Source organism: Halichoeres trimaculatus, unplaced genomic scaffold, assembly GCF_033239565.1.
Source record: "Halichoeres trimaculatus isolate MK-OKI-2021-1 unplaced genomic scaffold, fHalTri1.1 fHalTri1_scaffold_10, whole genome shotgun sequence".
Taxonomy (NCBI): Eukaryota; Metazoa; Chordata; class Actinopteri; order Labriformes; family Labridae; genus Halichoeres; species Halichoeres trimaculatus.
In genome coordinates, this window is record NW_027437187.1 from 31,823,853 (window position 1) to 31,838,778 (window position 14,926).

The following is a 14,926-nucleotide window of genomic DNA, read 5'->3' on the forward strand; positions in this document are numbered from 1 at the left end:
CATAAGAAATCAAACATCACCTGTCCCTAAATTGTCTTTTGATACTAGATAACAAGTGGTAAGTTTTCTACAGTTTTCTCCACTGGGGGGCGATGTGGGGAAAATATGTCAGGATTTTTCTACGTCTGAGGGTCTTAGCTTAAGAGTGATTCAGGAAGCTTCTGAGAGCAACTCTGAGCAAAGAGGAGGCAGAAACTTAGGCTGTGTCCGAAATGGCATACTAACATACTAAATACTACATGGTCGTTGTGTATACACTGCATACTACATACTATAAGTATGATCAGAGTGCCAACCGTTTACACTGTAGTATACTACTCGGTTTCCCATGATGCATTTCAAAAACCTCCGACGACAAAAATTGGAAGCACACATAAGTCTATGGAAGCACACCAGGCTATCAAATATCTCAGTTGATTCGCCACATTTGAAAGTTTTAAGAACATTTTAGGCGAGAAAGTCATCACGTAGAATACTAAAATGTGGTCATTTGGGCCACAAAACGCACGGATACAAATTTAATTTAGACATTTCGGACATTCTGTTAAGAGCGCCAATATGCTATCGAAGAAACTTCCGGTCCGCTCCAAAACAAGAGCCTAATTTACAAAAGCGTTAAAGAACTTAAAGGAGATAAACTGGTGCTTTTATTTTGAAAACGGGAAGTTCGCTAGTGGATGATTTTTAGCTAACACCAGTCTCAAGACGAATTCCTCTCTCTTCAAAAGATTAAAAAATGTTTACTGCTAGCAGACACCTAAGACGATCCGTCCGTCGCCTCAGGCACTTTATTTCTTTGTACTTACGTTTAGGTTTCCCTGTAGAGCTAAGTCCATTTTAGTTGCTTCTCATCTTGTCATCTCATTCACTATTTATGTTTATAAATACGGGGCTCGCAATGCATTATGGGGCGTGTCAGTGCGACTAGTATGTCCACCTCCCATACTTAAAATTTTTACCGATATAGTATACATCCGGGTATTTCTCGCGCAATCTTTTCATACTATTTAATGTGAACGCACTACATACTATTTTTGACGTCACACTTAGTATGAGTAGTACGTTAGTATGCCATTTCGGACACAGCCTTTGTTCTTAGTGAGGAGGTGTGGTTGACCCTGGTGCGATGACGCAGTCTCCTAAAAGCTGTGATTGGTCAGTACCAAAAGGAAAAAATGAGGGGGAAAAAATACTCCCTACTCCTAACAATGAATGAACAATAAAATCAACGGATCACATAACTCAGACTGTATTCAGAAATGTGTGATGATGTCATTAATCTTATATCATGATGATGATGAAACCCAGCTAAATTAAATTAAAAAGCTGCTCATGTTACTACTCAATTGTGTCTGAAATCATTCACTCATTCCCTACTCACTACTCACTACAAATTGAATTAGATTTAGTAGACTGTATAGTCCACTAAATCAGCTAAATTAAAACAACAGTTCAGACACTACTGACTCACTCACCAGCCGCTGACAGTAACGTAATTACTCTTGCGTCGCTCATGGACAGCTGGGGATTTACAGTTGTAACTTTTTTCAAACACTGCAAACGGGTATTTATTTTAGTGATAACTAATATCATACTTTGCTTATTTTCCACAACAGCCAAATATAATAGAAACATTTATTACACATCATTTTTTTCATAAACAAATCACATGTTTGCGCAGAACTTATGCTGCGTTGGAGAATTACAAGGTCCAGTAAATGCATCACCCGCAATGCACAGTTAAGCGGCTAACATCCGTGTTGTTTGCTTCTCTGCTCGAAGTTGTGAGACGGGCTCGTCCGAACGTTAATCAGAGAGATAAGTGTTATTCTCTGGCAGTTTTTAATGCCGTTTCATGTCATCAGTAATCACGAAATCAGCCATGTCTTCTGTTTGAACTGCAATGTATGATGGTATATGTTGCTCATATGGTGAGCATTGCTAATACACTACTTTTCAACATGCATTGGGGGATACACTGAGTGGACTACACGGTGAATGACCGTGCTCACTCAGATTTCGGACAGCACTCAAAATGCCGTATTCACCCTATAGTGCATTATATAGTGAAAAGAGAGTGATTTCGGACACAGGCAATGTGTTTGGTTTTAGGCTATGTCCACATGCAGCCCAGTATTTGGGAAACGGCATATATTTTATACGTTTACGACTGTCGTCCACATGAAACTGCGGCTTTACGTCACTAAAAATGATGTTTTCTAAAAACTCTGGCCAAAGTGAAGATTTTTGAAAACTCCGGTTTCATGGTTTTGTGTGGACGCCGGTAAACTGAGTTTTCGGTTCACAAACGTCATAGCTGGATGACGGCTCATTCTGATTGGCTGGCATGGGTTTTACGCCAGGAAAACACTGAGCATTATGGGTTTGGCGTGCTTGGAGCACAAAAGTATTTTTAAAAATGAACGAGGGGGGGATACTCGTTTTCCAAAATATCCGGCTACGTGTGGACATGGCCTTAATGGTAGACGCAGACTCAGCTATCAGCAGTTTGATTTGGCAGAATGACCAAAAATGAACAACATGGATAAAACAAGAACTAGACAGAGGAGCCTGCTGTTGGCTCAGCTCATAGAGGAGAATAAAAGAGTGTTAAGAGGGAACTTGGGTCCCGGGATCACGGCGCATTGCGTGTGGGTGTGAGACACGCTGGTACATGCTTCAATCCCAAGCGAATCCTAAGTGAAGTTGTTCTTAAACAGTTTTGTGGGCTACCACTTGGAGTATAACATTGGTATCTTTGACACAAAAAACTATATGAATTTTATGGAATTTCATCTGCTCATTAACCGGACTGTTTTGGGGGTGGATCAGCAGATAAACAGCTGTCTCAGGTGGAAAAAACTGCGTAGGGAAAGTCTGACATCGGTATCAGCGTCCACTCTAAGGCTTCTTAAAAGTCCTCCTCCCTCCTCCTAATAGTTTTTCACCTTAGGAGCTCTCTTAATGCTTTAGAAACTTTGTGAATAACTTTTATCTTACAGAGGGAAAATTCTTAGAAAAATCTTCAATTCTGAGGAACTAAAATTTTTCTAAGAATGAGCCTTAGGATGCTTTGTGTAGACGGGCCCTGGATTTTATCAGGATTGCTTTTCATATTCAGACTATACCGACAAGATTTAGCTTCAAATATTTTTTATCCTGCATTCTGAACATGTTTTATGCACCATTCTTGTTTTTTCTTCACCATTTCATTACTTTAATCTAGTCTTGTGTCCTCTGATACATTTTTTGATCTCTCACATTTTCACACCGTGATAAAAACATTTAAAGACACCAGCTGTAAGAGTTGTTGTGTTTCTGCAGAATGTATAGAGCTTTAGCTTTATGCAAGCAGATGTAGCTTTGGAAGACATTAATAGATATACTTTGGTCAGAAAAAGTAAATTCTAACATGAATCATTTCAGTATCATAAATAATACAAGATGAAAGCTGGGGCTGTATGAAATGGACCTTTGAGTGCATGTTTGTGTTGATGAGGATGTTTTATGAATAAAGTTGGGATATGCTACGTGAAAGATTTATTTTTCCTCACTTTGCCATTTTATCTATTCAAAATTTGTCTAGTCTCTAGTGCATTTAATCTTCAGTGATTGGCTTCATTTAAGTGAATTGAAAATGCCCTTTGACCTGTGAGATCAAACTGATTTTTCATCAAAAGATCAAAAGAAATTTCCGGGAGTCATCCCAACTAAAACTGCGTTAATGAGAGGAAGATAGATAGATGTAGACAACCTGGAACAAAAGTGTGTTTGAGCACAGCTGTAGTCAAAGTTTGGCTCCTGTTCCAACAAAGGAATATATCTTTGTGTACGTGTGTGTGTGCATGTGTGTGTGTGTATGTGTGTGTGTGTTAAACAGCTGATGCAGCTGAAGAACAGTGTAATGAAGAAGCGAGGACGTGTTTCCATCCTCCTTTTTATGGCCGCTCTCGGTGTGCTCATTAAAACACGTTGATGTTGGTGGGTGGTTGGAAAAGTCGTGATTTTGCAGCGGAAGCAGAGTGTGAATTAATCATGATGTACACACAGCATCAATAAAAGACACACACATACACACACACACACATCAGATGTGAGGAGAGTTACGTTCAGAAACAAACACGGGGGTTTTATTTCTGTTGTCTTGTCAGGTTTTAGTGGAGTGTTTCATTTTTACGTCATGTTGTCGTCTTTTTCTGCAGCCTTTAACAACGTCTGACCCGAAGTCAGAGCGCCACCTACTGTTTAAAACATTATTTACATAAAGGTAGCTGATTGAAAAAAGAAGCCCAGGGCCCAACACCTCACTGCCATGGCCCTGACTCTTCCTCTGTACACTGGGCCCTGGGATTGAAATATAAAAAGCAAAGAAGCAAATTTCTAATGCACTGATAGTTATTAAATGAGTTATGGTATCTTTTTTGCAAAATTAAAAGGTTTTACTTTGTGTTTTCACTTCTAAATCTTAAAATTAGCTCACTACAAAGTTAAGAATTTGTTTTCAGGTCCTGTTTATATCTTTTTTTTTATTTGACCGCCAAAAAAAGAGAAAAAAAACAACCTGTAAATCCTCTTTAGTAAATCTTTAAGGTCAAGTATTCAGTCCAAGACTAACTTATTCTGGTAGATGTCTTTCTTTTTTGATTATTTTTCATTCTTATTTCATATTTTCAGAATTAAACTGATGACAGAAAACAAATCTGGATTGATAACAGCTGGTAAATTTGTCAGTGGTTTAATAGTGCTGGTTTTTGCAAGACTTCTAGATTTTGCTTTGATTCTAAATGGAAAAACTTGAAAGCCAAGACCGAATCTTGAATAAAAAAAGAAACACCAGAAAGTGTCGGTATGGACATGAAAAAATTTAGACCAAGAGCTCCCACTAATGTCTGACATTTCAAAGAAATAACACAAACAAAGATTTAATAAATCATCAAATATGTGACTCAATCGCTGCTATTAATTTCTCATTAAAATCAAATTAAATTGAACTTGAAGTAGAAGACAAGCTGTCTCTGTGAGAGACAGTGTGTGTGTGTGTGTGTGTGTGTGTGTGTGTGTGTGTGTGTGTGTGTGTGTGTGTGTGTGTGTGTGTGTGTGTGTGTGTGTTCCTCCCTGCCTCTCTAGATTCCTCCAGGGAAAACCAGCGGCCCTTCATGGGAGCTCAATCCGCCTACCATGCGCCCCAGCCCGGTCATAAAGCTCTCTGATGCCCGGTGTGAGCCCCCAGCTGCTTTTTTATCGGTTTTTCCATCTCCCGCCTTCAATCACAACATTGTGCTGAGCTCACACGGGGCGACAGGTGCATAAAACACGCACGGGTGCACGCGCACATATAGATTTAGACCCGTCACTCAGGAGATCACCAAAATCAGCTCAGAGTGAAGAGATCAATCTTAGATTCGAGCGTCTCTACCGTGACCTGTTGAGACATGTTGGGCACTCAGTTTTGCCTCACACACACATGCATACACGCACGCACGCACGCGCACAGACCACCAGATTCATACCTTCCCTGAGGACCTGGCTGTGGAGGAGCAGCAGGAGCACGAAGCAGACTGCAGCAGCAGTCAGAGCCCAGGCCAGCCGGAGGAGCTGCATGAGGGAGATCCACGAGCTGCACGAAGAGCCAACAAAAAAGTCCAGAGAGTGATTATCCGCAGGCTGGAGCCTCCTCACTGCGCAACATCCATCCCGAACCGACCCAGAGGAGGACGGAGCCGAGAGACGGAGCTCATTCCCGGGGAGCAGAACCACGCACGCGCCTGGAGACTCAAATCCAGACTGAATTATGTTCAAAGCGGCAGAAAGGTTTAAGTTTGTCCTCCGGGGACTCTCCAGATGTCTCTCTTCGACTCGCTTCCAGGCGCGTCACGGGACGCAACAGCGGCCGGCAGAGGCAGTTGATTCCCGGGTTGACCCCCTCCGCCACAGCATGCTCGTCAAACACTCTCAATCTGACCCTCGATCAAGTTTTCCGCTTCCAACTTAGAGCTCGCTGCGCGCACGATCCGGCAGCACTCTCGCACTGGTCGCCCGAGTAAATCCCTCCACAAGTGGAAAAAGCGACACCGAGCCCGGATAGAGCTGCTCAGCGGGCATGTTGCACGTTCCCCCGCCCGGTGTGTGGCCCCGTGTCCGTGGAGAAGAGCGAAGGAGGAGGAGAAGAACTCGGCGCAGCTGCTGCCTCTGGTTCTGATGATCTGCACCGTGTGAGTGTGTGTGTGTGTGTGTGTCTCTTCCTCTCTCTCTCTCTCTAGCCACAGAGTGACGTCACAGAGTGGTTACAATAACTCGTGTCAAATCCATCCACAGGCTCTAAGTCACCGGACCGATGAGGTACAACAGGAGCAGAGACCTTGCCTCTGTGTGTGTGTGTGTGTGTGTGTGTGTGTGTGTGTGTGTGTGTGTGTGTGTGTGTGTGTGTGGAGAAACCATGAACTTTATAGCCGCGTTTCCACCAAGCAGTCCGGGTCGGTTCGTCTCGGTACGGTGCGCTTTTAGCGGCGTTTCCACTGACTCATCCCGGGACGGATCCCTAAAAACCGAGACGAGCCGTCCCACTTTTTTGGGACCCTTTCGTATGGGTGCCAGACCGAACCGATCCGCTCTCGGGAGGTGGAGCAACACACTGCAGACGGTTGATTGGTCAAAAAGAATCGTCACTTACCCCGACAGCGGCTGCATTTCTCCTGGCGGCTCACAGCCTTCTCTGAAACGAAGCTTGATTGCACGTTGTAACAGAGCGTTACATGAAAATCACAGAGAGGACGAAATGCTGCATGTCTCCCATCCGTGCTCTTTGTTTATTGTGTCGCGTTTTCTTCTTTGTTGGATTTAATAGCGGGGTAAGCTGCTACGGCGTCGCGCTATTGTTTACTAGCTGCGGCTTCCGGCATGCGGCTTACACGCCGCCCACCACGAGAGGGTACAGTTTGCTGTGGAAACGCAAACGGGATCAGACTTAACTGTCCCAAACCGTCCCAAACCGTACTGAACCGACCCGTACTGCTTGGTGGAAACGCAGCTTATGTGACTTAAGTAAAATATTTAAAGGTTACTTTAAGGGGCTTTGAGGAGTTCGAAAGTGATCTTGCATAGAGTCCCTCCTAGATGAATGCCTGATGGTAATCCACACTTTAAAATGAGATTATCATTACAGGTTATTATAAATTGATACTTCTCAGCTTCCAGTTCGGGTCGACCAGAACCGCATTGATTTACGGCACGTCTCGGTCTCTATGACAACACCACGCCGGCTGACAAAGTTTAGTAGAGACAAGAGATAAAACACAGAGATCTGAGTTTTTCTCTGCTAAAAATGATTCCTGTGATTAATTTTGTAGTGATGGTGGACACTGGAGCCTAACTGTCAGACTGAAAAAGGACAGAAGAGCAGAAGATGGCCAAACGGGAGAGAGATTACGTTAGCTCTGCTTGATAGATGACTGGCAGGACATAGCTAACCAGGATTCACTAACGTTAAACATTACAGACATGTCTCAAGGCACTGTTCTGCCAGCTGTGCTAAATATAAACAGCTACTAAACCACTTACAAACTGACAGTGTTTACTTGTTGTCACGTTGGCCTACAGATACGTCAGAGCACCAGGCTGCTGATGTTGCTAGCATATAGCCGGCTGCTAAAATGTTTGCTTGATGCCACGTTTCAAACCATAGGACTACGTGACTGTACTAATAAATACCTTACCTTGACATGTTGTATCCAGTAAAAAGTTGTCTTAAACAAAGAAAATTTATTTCGATTTGATTTTCATTTAATTCCAAAACGAACACACGTCTCGCTAAAAGTAATTTACCACAGTGTACAAAGAGTCAGGGACACAAGGTGGCGAGGGAGTGCATTTAAAACAGATCCTCCTCACTTCATCTTTAAAGCTAAGTAAAGGTAATCTTGCCCAGTTTGAACCCTTTTGCACAGGAGTTAAACATTTTTGAAACTGTTTCACGCATTTCAGATACATTTTGGGTTTAAGCTTTATGTGCAGAAACCTAAAATCAAACAGTGAAAAGGTTTTTAATATTTGGATTTCCACTTACATTATTGGCTTAGCCAACCTTTACTCTTAACCAGGTCAACTCCAGACAAGACACATTTTTCATGCTGGGTTTTTTGGTTTAAGTTTTTACAATATTTTCAAGGATAAGTTTGGTTAAGACAGCTTTTACATTGTTTATAGAATGAAGTAGAACAAAATACTCACCCAGAAGGCTTTCCTGATCCAAGCAGTGCTTCGGGAGATATTTAGATCCAAAATCATGCAGCTAACGTCCGTATAATGGGATCCATCGGGGCATAGACAGCGCCGCTCCTAAAACTGCATTAATCATCCAAAAACTCATGTTTTTCACCAATAATCCATCATGGTCCGATTCAGATTAGTCCTCTGCTGCAGTCTGTGTCACTCCAGACAGCACTGTGTGTCTGTAATGACCTCTAAACTGACGAAGACTTTGTCTACGTTTGTGCCTCAAAGAAAGGAGGAAGTGGAGTCAGCTCTCCAGAGAGTACTGCGCATGCGTGGAGGGGCAAACGTAAACGAAGTCTTCGTCAGTTCAGAGGTCATTACAGCCACACAGCGCTGTCTGGAGTGACACAGACTGCAGCAGAGGACTAACCCGGAGCGGACCATGATGGAATATTGGTGAAAAACATGAGTTTTTGGATGATTAATGCAGTTTTAGGAGCAGCGCTGTCTGTGCCCCAATGGATCCCATTATACGGACGTCCGCTGCACAATTTTGGATCTAAATATCTCCTGAAGCACTGCTTGGATCCGGAAAGCCTTCTGGGTGAGTTTTTTGTTCTACTTCATTTTATAAACAATGTAAAAGCTGTATTAACCAAACTTATCCTTTAAGAGTGTAAGTCCAGTAGCTGGTAGATGTAAGATGGTTTACAAAAGCAGCAACACAACGAAAGAACAGCCACAAAGAAAGAGGTAAACTTTTCTCAGTTTATAGTCAGTAAAAAACTGTTTTTAATTTTAACTTAAGTAATGAAAAATGTAGCTGTCGTGCAAACATTATGGCATGACTGATTCTTAGAGCTAAATATGACACATCACGATTCCGTGAGTGCTTCAGGGCCAAGCTGCAACCTCTAGTATTAAAATATGGGACAATGCGGAGGTGCTAAAACCTGCTGTTTCTCAAGTATCTGCTTGAGGCTGGCTCCGGAAGTACCGGAAGTCACATAAACACCAAGCCAAAAAAAGGTGTCTTCAAAGCAGAAATTAACCTATTTACAGCCTGGTTCAAAAATGTCTCCTTTCTGAATCCCTAATTATCATGAGCTCGCCCAATCAGAGGCACAGCTCAGCTCATGTGACTGACGTGCACCCTATAGCTGTACTCTAAGCCCCTGCCACTTCCAATATGGCAGCTATTGTGGATTTGCTTCAAAAATCTGTTTCAGAAACAGACTGGTGATTTTTGGGAGACTAAATCCATTAATTATACAGTCTTTGTCCAGGACCCAAGCCAGGGCCCTACCTACCTACTGTTTTCGGATCGTGGCAACCGGACACAGAGTAGCGGGGGTCATCATGGCAGCTAGAGTTTCTGAAAGTTAGGATCAGGATGACAGAGAAAAAGAGATACGCTGAGGAACAGACAGCTATACAACAGTAGCTACTTATAAAGTTGCAACAAGCTACTCTGTGTCAGATTGCCTCCAACCCGGAAACAGCAGGCATGTAAGGTGACCAATCAGAAAGAAGGAAGTTGGGGCGTTCAATGCCCGCCCCTGAGTGCCAAAACTAATCAAATTTGATTATGTAATGAGCAATTTTGAAGATACTAAGATTGTAAGTTTACCCAATTAGAGGTGCGGCCCATGACTGACAGGTCTGGCGCTGTCCGTGAGGAGGCTCAAAGCCCGCCTCTTGAGTCAGCATTTCCAACATGGCCCCCTGCCTGATGATCAGCTTCATTACTCTGTTCAGGGCATAGAGACTAAGTCAATTTATTATATAGTCAGTGGGTGAACTAAACAAGACACACAGGGTGCAAGAACTAGAAAATAAAACAGGAAACACAAAAGACTCAGAAAAAACCGTCACCAAGACCAAAATTATCTTCCTGTATTATGGAAAACATGACCCTAGTTCGAACTAAATTAGGTTGAGTCCAGCATTTACCATTTCCCTGATTTGAAAAAGCCCATAATTTACTATTAAATCCAGAGTACCACATGATTAACTGTGCTTATACCGAGGATAAAAAGAGCTACACTCTGCTACTTGCAGGTAAGCAGGTTTTTATCTTTCATGCAGCGTTTTAAAACACTGTAATCAGCTGTCATGTTTATGAACTCGTACTAATCCTTCCAGCTCCAGCCCTCCTGCTGCCTCCACCATCATGGAGATCAGAGTGTGTTCAGATCAGATGAAATCCTCCTGTAACTTAATGTGTGTGTGTGTGTGTGTGTGTGTGTGTGTGTGAACAGTCTGCTGGGAGAAACTGTAGATTCTCTCTTAGCTTTTGGCGAGCCGCCCTGACAACATAAATTATTGCAGAAGTCTACCAGCCAACAACTGTTTTTATGTTTTCCCTGAACTCAGATGTGGTTGTTAAACAACTCTGCAATCTGCTGCTCTTTATGTTCTGCTCTAATTACTGTGTGCTTCTGTGTGTGTGTGTGCGTGTGCGATAAAGAAATAAATTATTCAGAGCTTCTATAGAAAATGAGGCTGCAGTCGACAGACAATGTAATAATTAAAAAAAAAAAAAGTGACACTCTCAATCACTCATTATTCTGTTCTTTTTGTGTTTCAGAATTAAGGTATGATCAGACTTTCAACAGAATCTGAAGCTTGACAAGTTTAATCTCCCATCATTGTCAAAATTTCTGTGTAATTGGTCAAAAAACCCAAGAGACTGTGATAAATTCGCAAACCAGGACTAACAGGAACAGCATGATCACAAACAACATTAAATCAGCCCAGAGAAAGAGTCTGAGTCACCTCTGCCTGTTGACACTGTGACAAAAAAATGAAACATTTCCCTCCTGAGTTGGAAAATAATAACAGTTAGCAAACCCAGATATCAAAATGTCATCATGTCCTACACTCAGAGAAATAACTTGTTGAATGAATGTCATTTAATTATGGAAAGAATTTCCATCTAATTCAATTGCTTTCATTTAGAAAGACCTAAATTTGTTCAACCAACTAATTGTTAACATTTTGAGTGAACAAAAATTGTTGGTATTACTATTACTTCTTTGCAATGTGTGGGTCCAACTGAATTTGTAAAGGTTGTTTCAACATATCCACTAAGGTAAGACATTTGAACCATGAGTGAGGAGGGTACACAGCGGATACAAGACCTTGCTGTACTTTGAGCTGTGTTGTACACTGCTTTGGACAAAAGCAACATAGGCTGTCTGTGCTCCACTGCATGGACTGGCTGTGTAATCTTAAAACACTTCAGTTTCAGATTGGCCGACAAAGCACAGCCCATCAACAGAGTTTGTTTAATTGACTCAAACAAACTTTAAAAATCATTGGGTACGTGGGCTGGGCCATGTAGAGCATTGACAGCCTGTCCGCACTGTGGAGCACAGACATCTCAAGGCACAGTAGAGCCTCATATGCACCGCGTCCCCTTCTCACTCATGGTTTCAGTGAGCTATTACAACAAAAAATACGCAATTCGTTTGTACTAATTATAAAAACGAAAGTTATGAAAGTTATGTCCAGATGTACCTCTGGGGACAGCAAGTGGATTGTCCCTCAGCTCAACGGGATCTTCCACCATTCAAGATGATGCCCACATTAGCCAGGTTATCCTCTGGCTCTGCTCTCTGCACATTACTGCCACCTCCTGCTCTGGAGAGGTGTTGCACATGGGATTCCTCCCTAATCAATTAAAGCAAACTTGTAGTTTGAACTATTTTGCGCAATATGGTAATACATGATTTAATCATGTTTAACCACTACACTTTTAATAATCTAATAGAAGTTACATGTTTTACGTATGCTGATTGAACAAACACCTTCTTTTGTAAACACTCCTGCTGACTGATGAGGCATTCAGGGTTCGACCTCTCCCCTCTGCTCTGTCATGTTGTGTTTAATTGCACTTTGGCTTCTGCGTGATCTGCTGCTGTGTGTCACACAGAACAAAGGTCAGAGCTGAAGGCAACACCTGCTCGCCTCCTCACCTGTCGATAAACCTGCTGAGACGTCTGCTGAAGTCGTCTCTTTACTCTGTGTACTCCACATGCACTCAATGTTTGTTTGAACTAAACAAATTAAGAGTGTTCGATGTTACTCCTCTAAAACCCTGTGCTTATTAGAAGGTGCTTTTTAACTGGAGGAACCAGGGTCCGAGTTTAGTTCTGGGGGTAAATTCTGGGGGGGGGGTCCCAAAGGTGCTCTATTGGATTAAGATCTGGGAACTCTCGAGGCCATTTGAGTACAGAGAACTCATTGTCATGTTAAGCTTTATGACGTGGAGCGTTATCCTGCTGGAAGTAGCCATCAGAAGATGGGTACACTGTGCTCATAAAGGGATGGACATGGTCAGCAACAATACTCAGGTAGGCTGTGGACTTTAAACCATGCTCAATTGGTACTAAGGGACCCAAAGTGAGCCAAGAAAATATCCCCCACACCATTACACCAGCAGCAGCAGCCTGAACCGTTGATACAAGGCAGGATGGATCCATGCTTTCATGTTGTTGACGCCAAATTCTGACCCTACCATCCGAATGTGGAGCAGAAATCCAGACTCATCAGACCAGGCAACGTTTTTCCAACCTTCTATTGTCCAGTTTTGGTGTTGCTGTGTGAATTGTAGCCTCAGTTTCCTGTTCTTAGCTGACAGGAGGGTCACCCGGTGTGGTCTTCTGCTGCTGTAGCCCATCTGCCTCAAGGTTGGACGTGTTGTGTGTTCAGAGATGCTCTTCTGCAGACCTCGGTTGTAACCAGTGGTTATTTGAGTTACTGTTGCCTTTCTATCAGCTCCAACCAGTCTGTCCATTCTCCTCTGACCTCTGGCATCAACAAGGCATTTTGGCCCACAGAACTGCCGCTCACTGGATATTTTCTCTTTTTGGGACCATTCTCTGTAAACTCTAGAGATGGTTGTTGGTTAAAATCCCAGTAGATCAGCAGTTTCTGAAATATTCAGACCAGCCCGTCTGGCACCAACAACCATGCCACGTTCAAAGTCCCTTAAATCACCTTTCTTCCTCATTCTGATGCTCAGTTTGAACTGCAGCAGATCGTCTTGACCATGTCTACATGCCTGAATGCACTGAGTTGCTGCCATGTGATTGGCTGATTAGAAATGTGCGTTAACAAGCAGTTGGACAGGTGTGCCTAATAAAGTGGCCTGTGAGTGTATATGCGTCATAACCTCATCAGATAAATTGATTAATGATGATTTGAAGATGTTTGAGAAGGACACATCCTGCTGAAAGTTGTCAACCAGCAGACTAGTTGTTTAAGATGAAACAGAGGTCAATCTGTACAGTCTTGGTGCTCTAGACTAAAGAGTTGTATGGGGTTTTGCCGGAAGCTGTTTCAGGCTTGATGAAACAGCTTCTACCGTTGACAGCTTTGCAACTTTTGCTTGTCTCCTTTAAAGTGTCGACAAATCCATCTGCAGTGCAATCAAACTACTTAGGGACTGAATGTCCTTTATCACTTTCTTACTGCCCTCTACTGGTCTGGAGGTGTGTTGCAAATATTTTTATTTTTTTTTCTCCATACATCACCATTTTCACCAGGAATCTGTATGACAGTGCTGCCATGCACAAACGCCTCCATGTGACTTCCTGGATGTCGCTTTGGGACGGCTTACTTCTTAGTAATTGTAAATAAACTTTTGGAATAATAATAGTTGAAGAAATGTCTCGATGGATGGACTTGTAATTGTTGAACCAGATGACATTAAGATAGCACAAATAGCGCCACAGATAATATTTAATGAGATTATTATGTCTGTGTAATAAATCACACACCTGTTGGGTTCAGTGGAAGGATAAACTGTATGAGAGCTCTCTGAAAACATTAATTTACCAAATCATTTTTCATTTGATGAGCACACAATCTTTTTTCAAACAGCACATGAAAAATGCAGAGCGGCAACATTTGTCCTCAATGCTCGATGTTTGGAGATGAAAGATGGCAGATGAAGCTGTTGGTTGTTGATGGAGACGTTTGATGATGACAGCAGCCTCTCCTCTCTGAATGAATCCATCCAGCTGATTGATCGTTCAGCTTCACGGGCCTCAGGTTACGTTCAGAGTCTTATCAAAGCTCTCTGCAGCTCCCGTCTGTCAGACAGACTTCATCACCGCTGCCCTCCTCCAGCTCTGACGGGGATCTGTCTCCACCAGGTCACGCTCCCCGGGCCTCTGGGCGGCGGTGATTATTGCTGATGTTTTCCTGCCATCGATTAGCTTTCCAAAGCGCCGTCAGTCAGAGGTGGAGCCGTCGTATGAGAAGAGTCTGGAGAGAGAGATCAACACAAACACTGTCAGGACTCATCTGATGTCAGTAACAACGCAGGAAATGAAAACTGTCTGTTTGACAGGGCAGACAGACAGGAGGTGATGAAGACGCTTCAGTCAAAATGTTGACAGCCTGAAATTAACACCAAACACAAACTCTGACCACAAACTCTGTGGAATAACCTGCAAATAAGGGGAAGTTTGTTCCTCGAGTGCTGTTATAGGAAGTCAGTGTAGGTCCTGGTTTTAGAAGAAATGCATGATGCAATCCTGGAAGACACCGGCACTCTAGGAGCAACAGTTTCTCTTTACATACTCAACCCAGTGAGTTCCGACTGGAATTTCAGAGAAACTTAGTTAAAAAAATGGTGAATTCAGGATCGAATGGCCAAATGCTCATTTCAACCTTCTGTCAACAGACTATGATGAAGTATGAG

General features: G+C 42.7%; 1 protein-coding gene across 2 annotated transcripts in view; it reads right to left on the reverse strand.

Moving 5' to 3' along the window:
* The window catches only part of LOC141797047 (chemokine-like protein TAFA-5), a 97,936-nt gene extending 91,706 nt beyond the window's left edge, over positions 1-6,230 (reverse strand). For both annotated transcript variants that reach the window (XR_012598918.1, XM_074678439.1), the window contains exon 1: positions 5,511-6,230. Coding sequence is in view for 1 of the 2 variants with exons in the window: in XM_074678439.1 (XP_074534540.1) it covers positions 5,511-5,601 (91 nt within the window). In the remaining variant the exon portion in view is untranslated. The remainder of the gene's footprint in view (positions 1-5,510) is intronic.
* Positions 6,231-14,926: the final 8,696 nt, after the last annotated feature.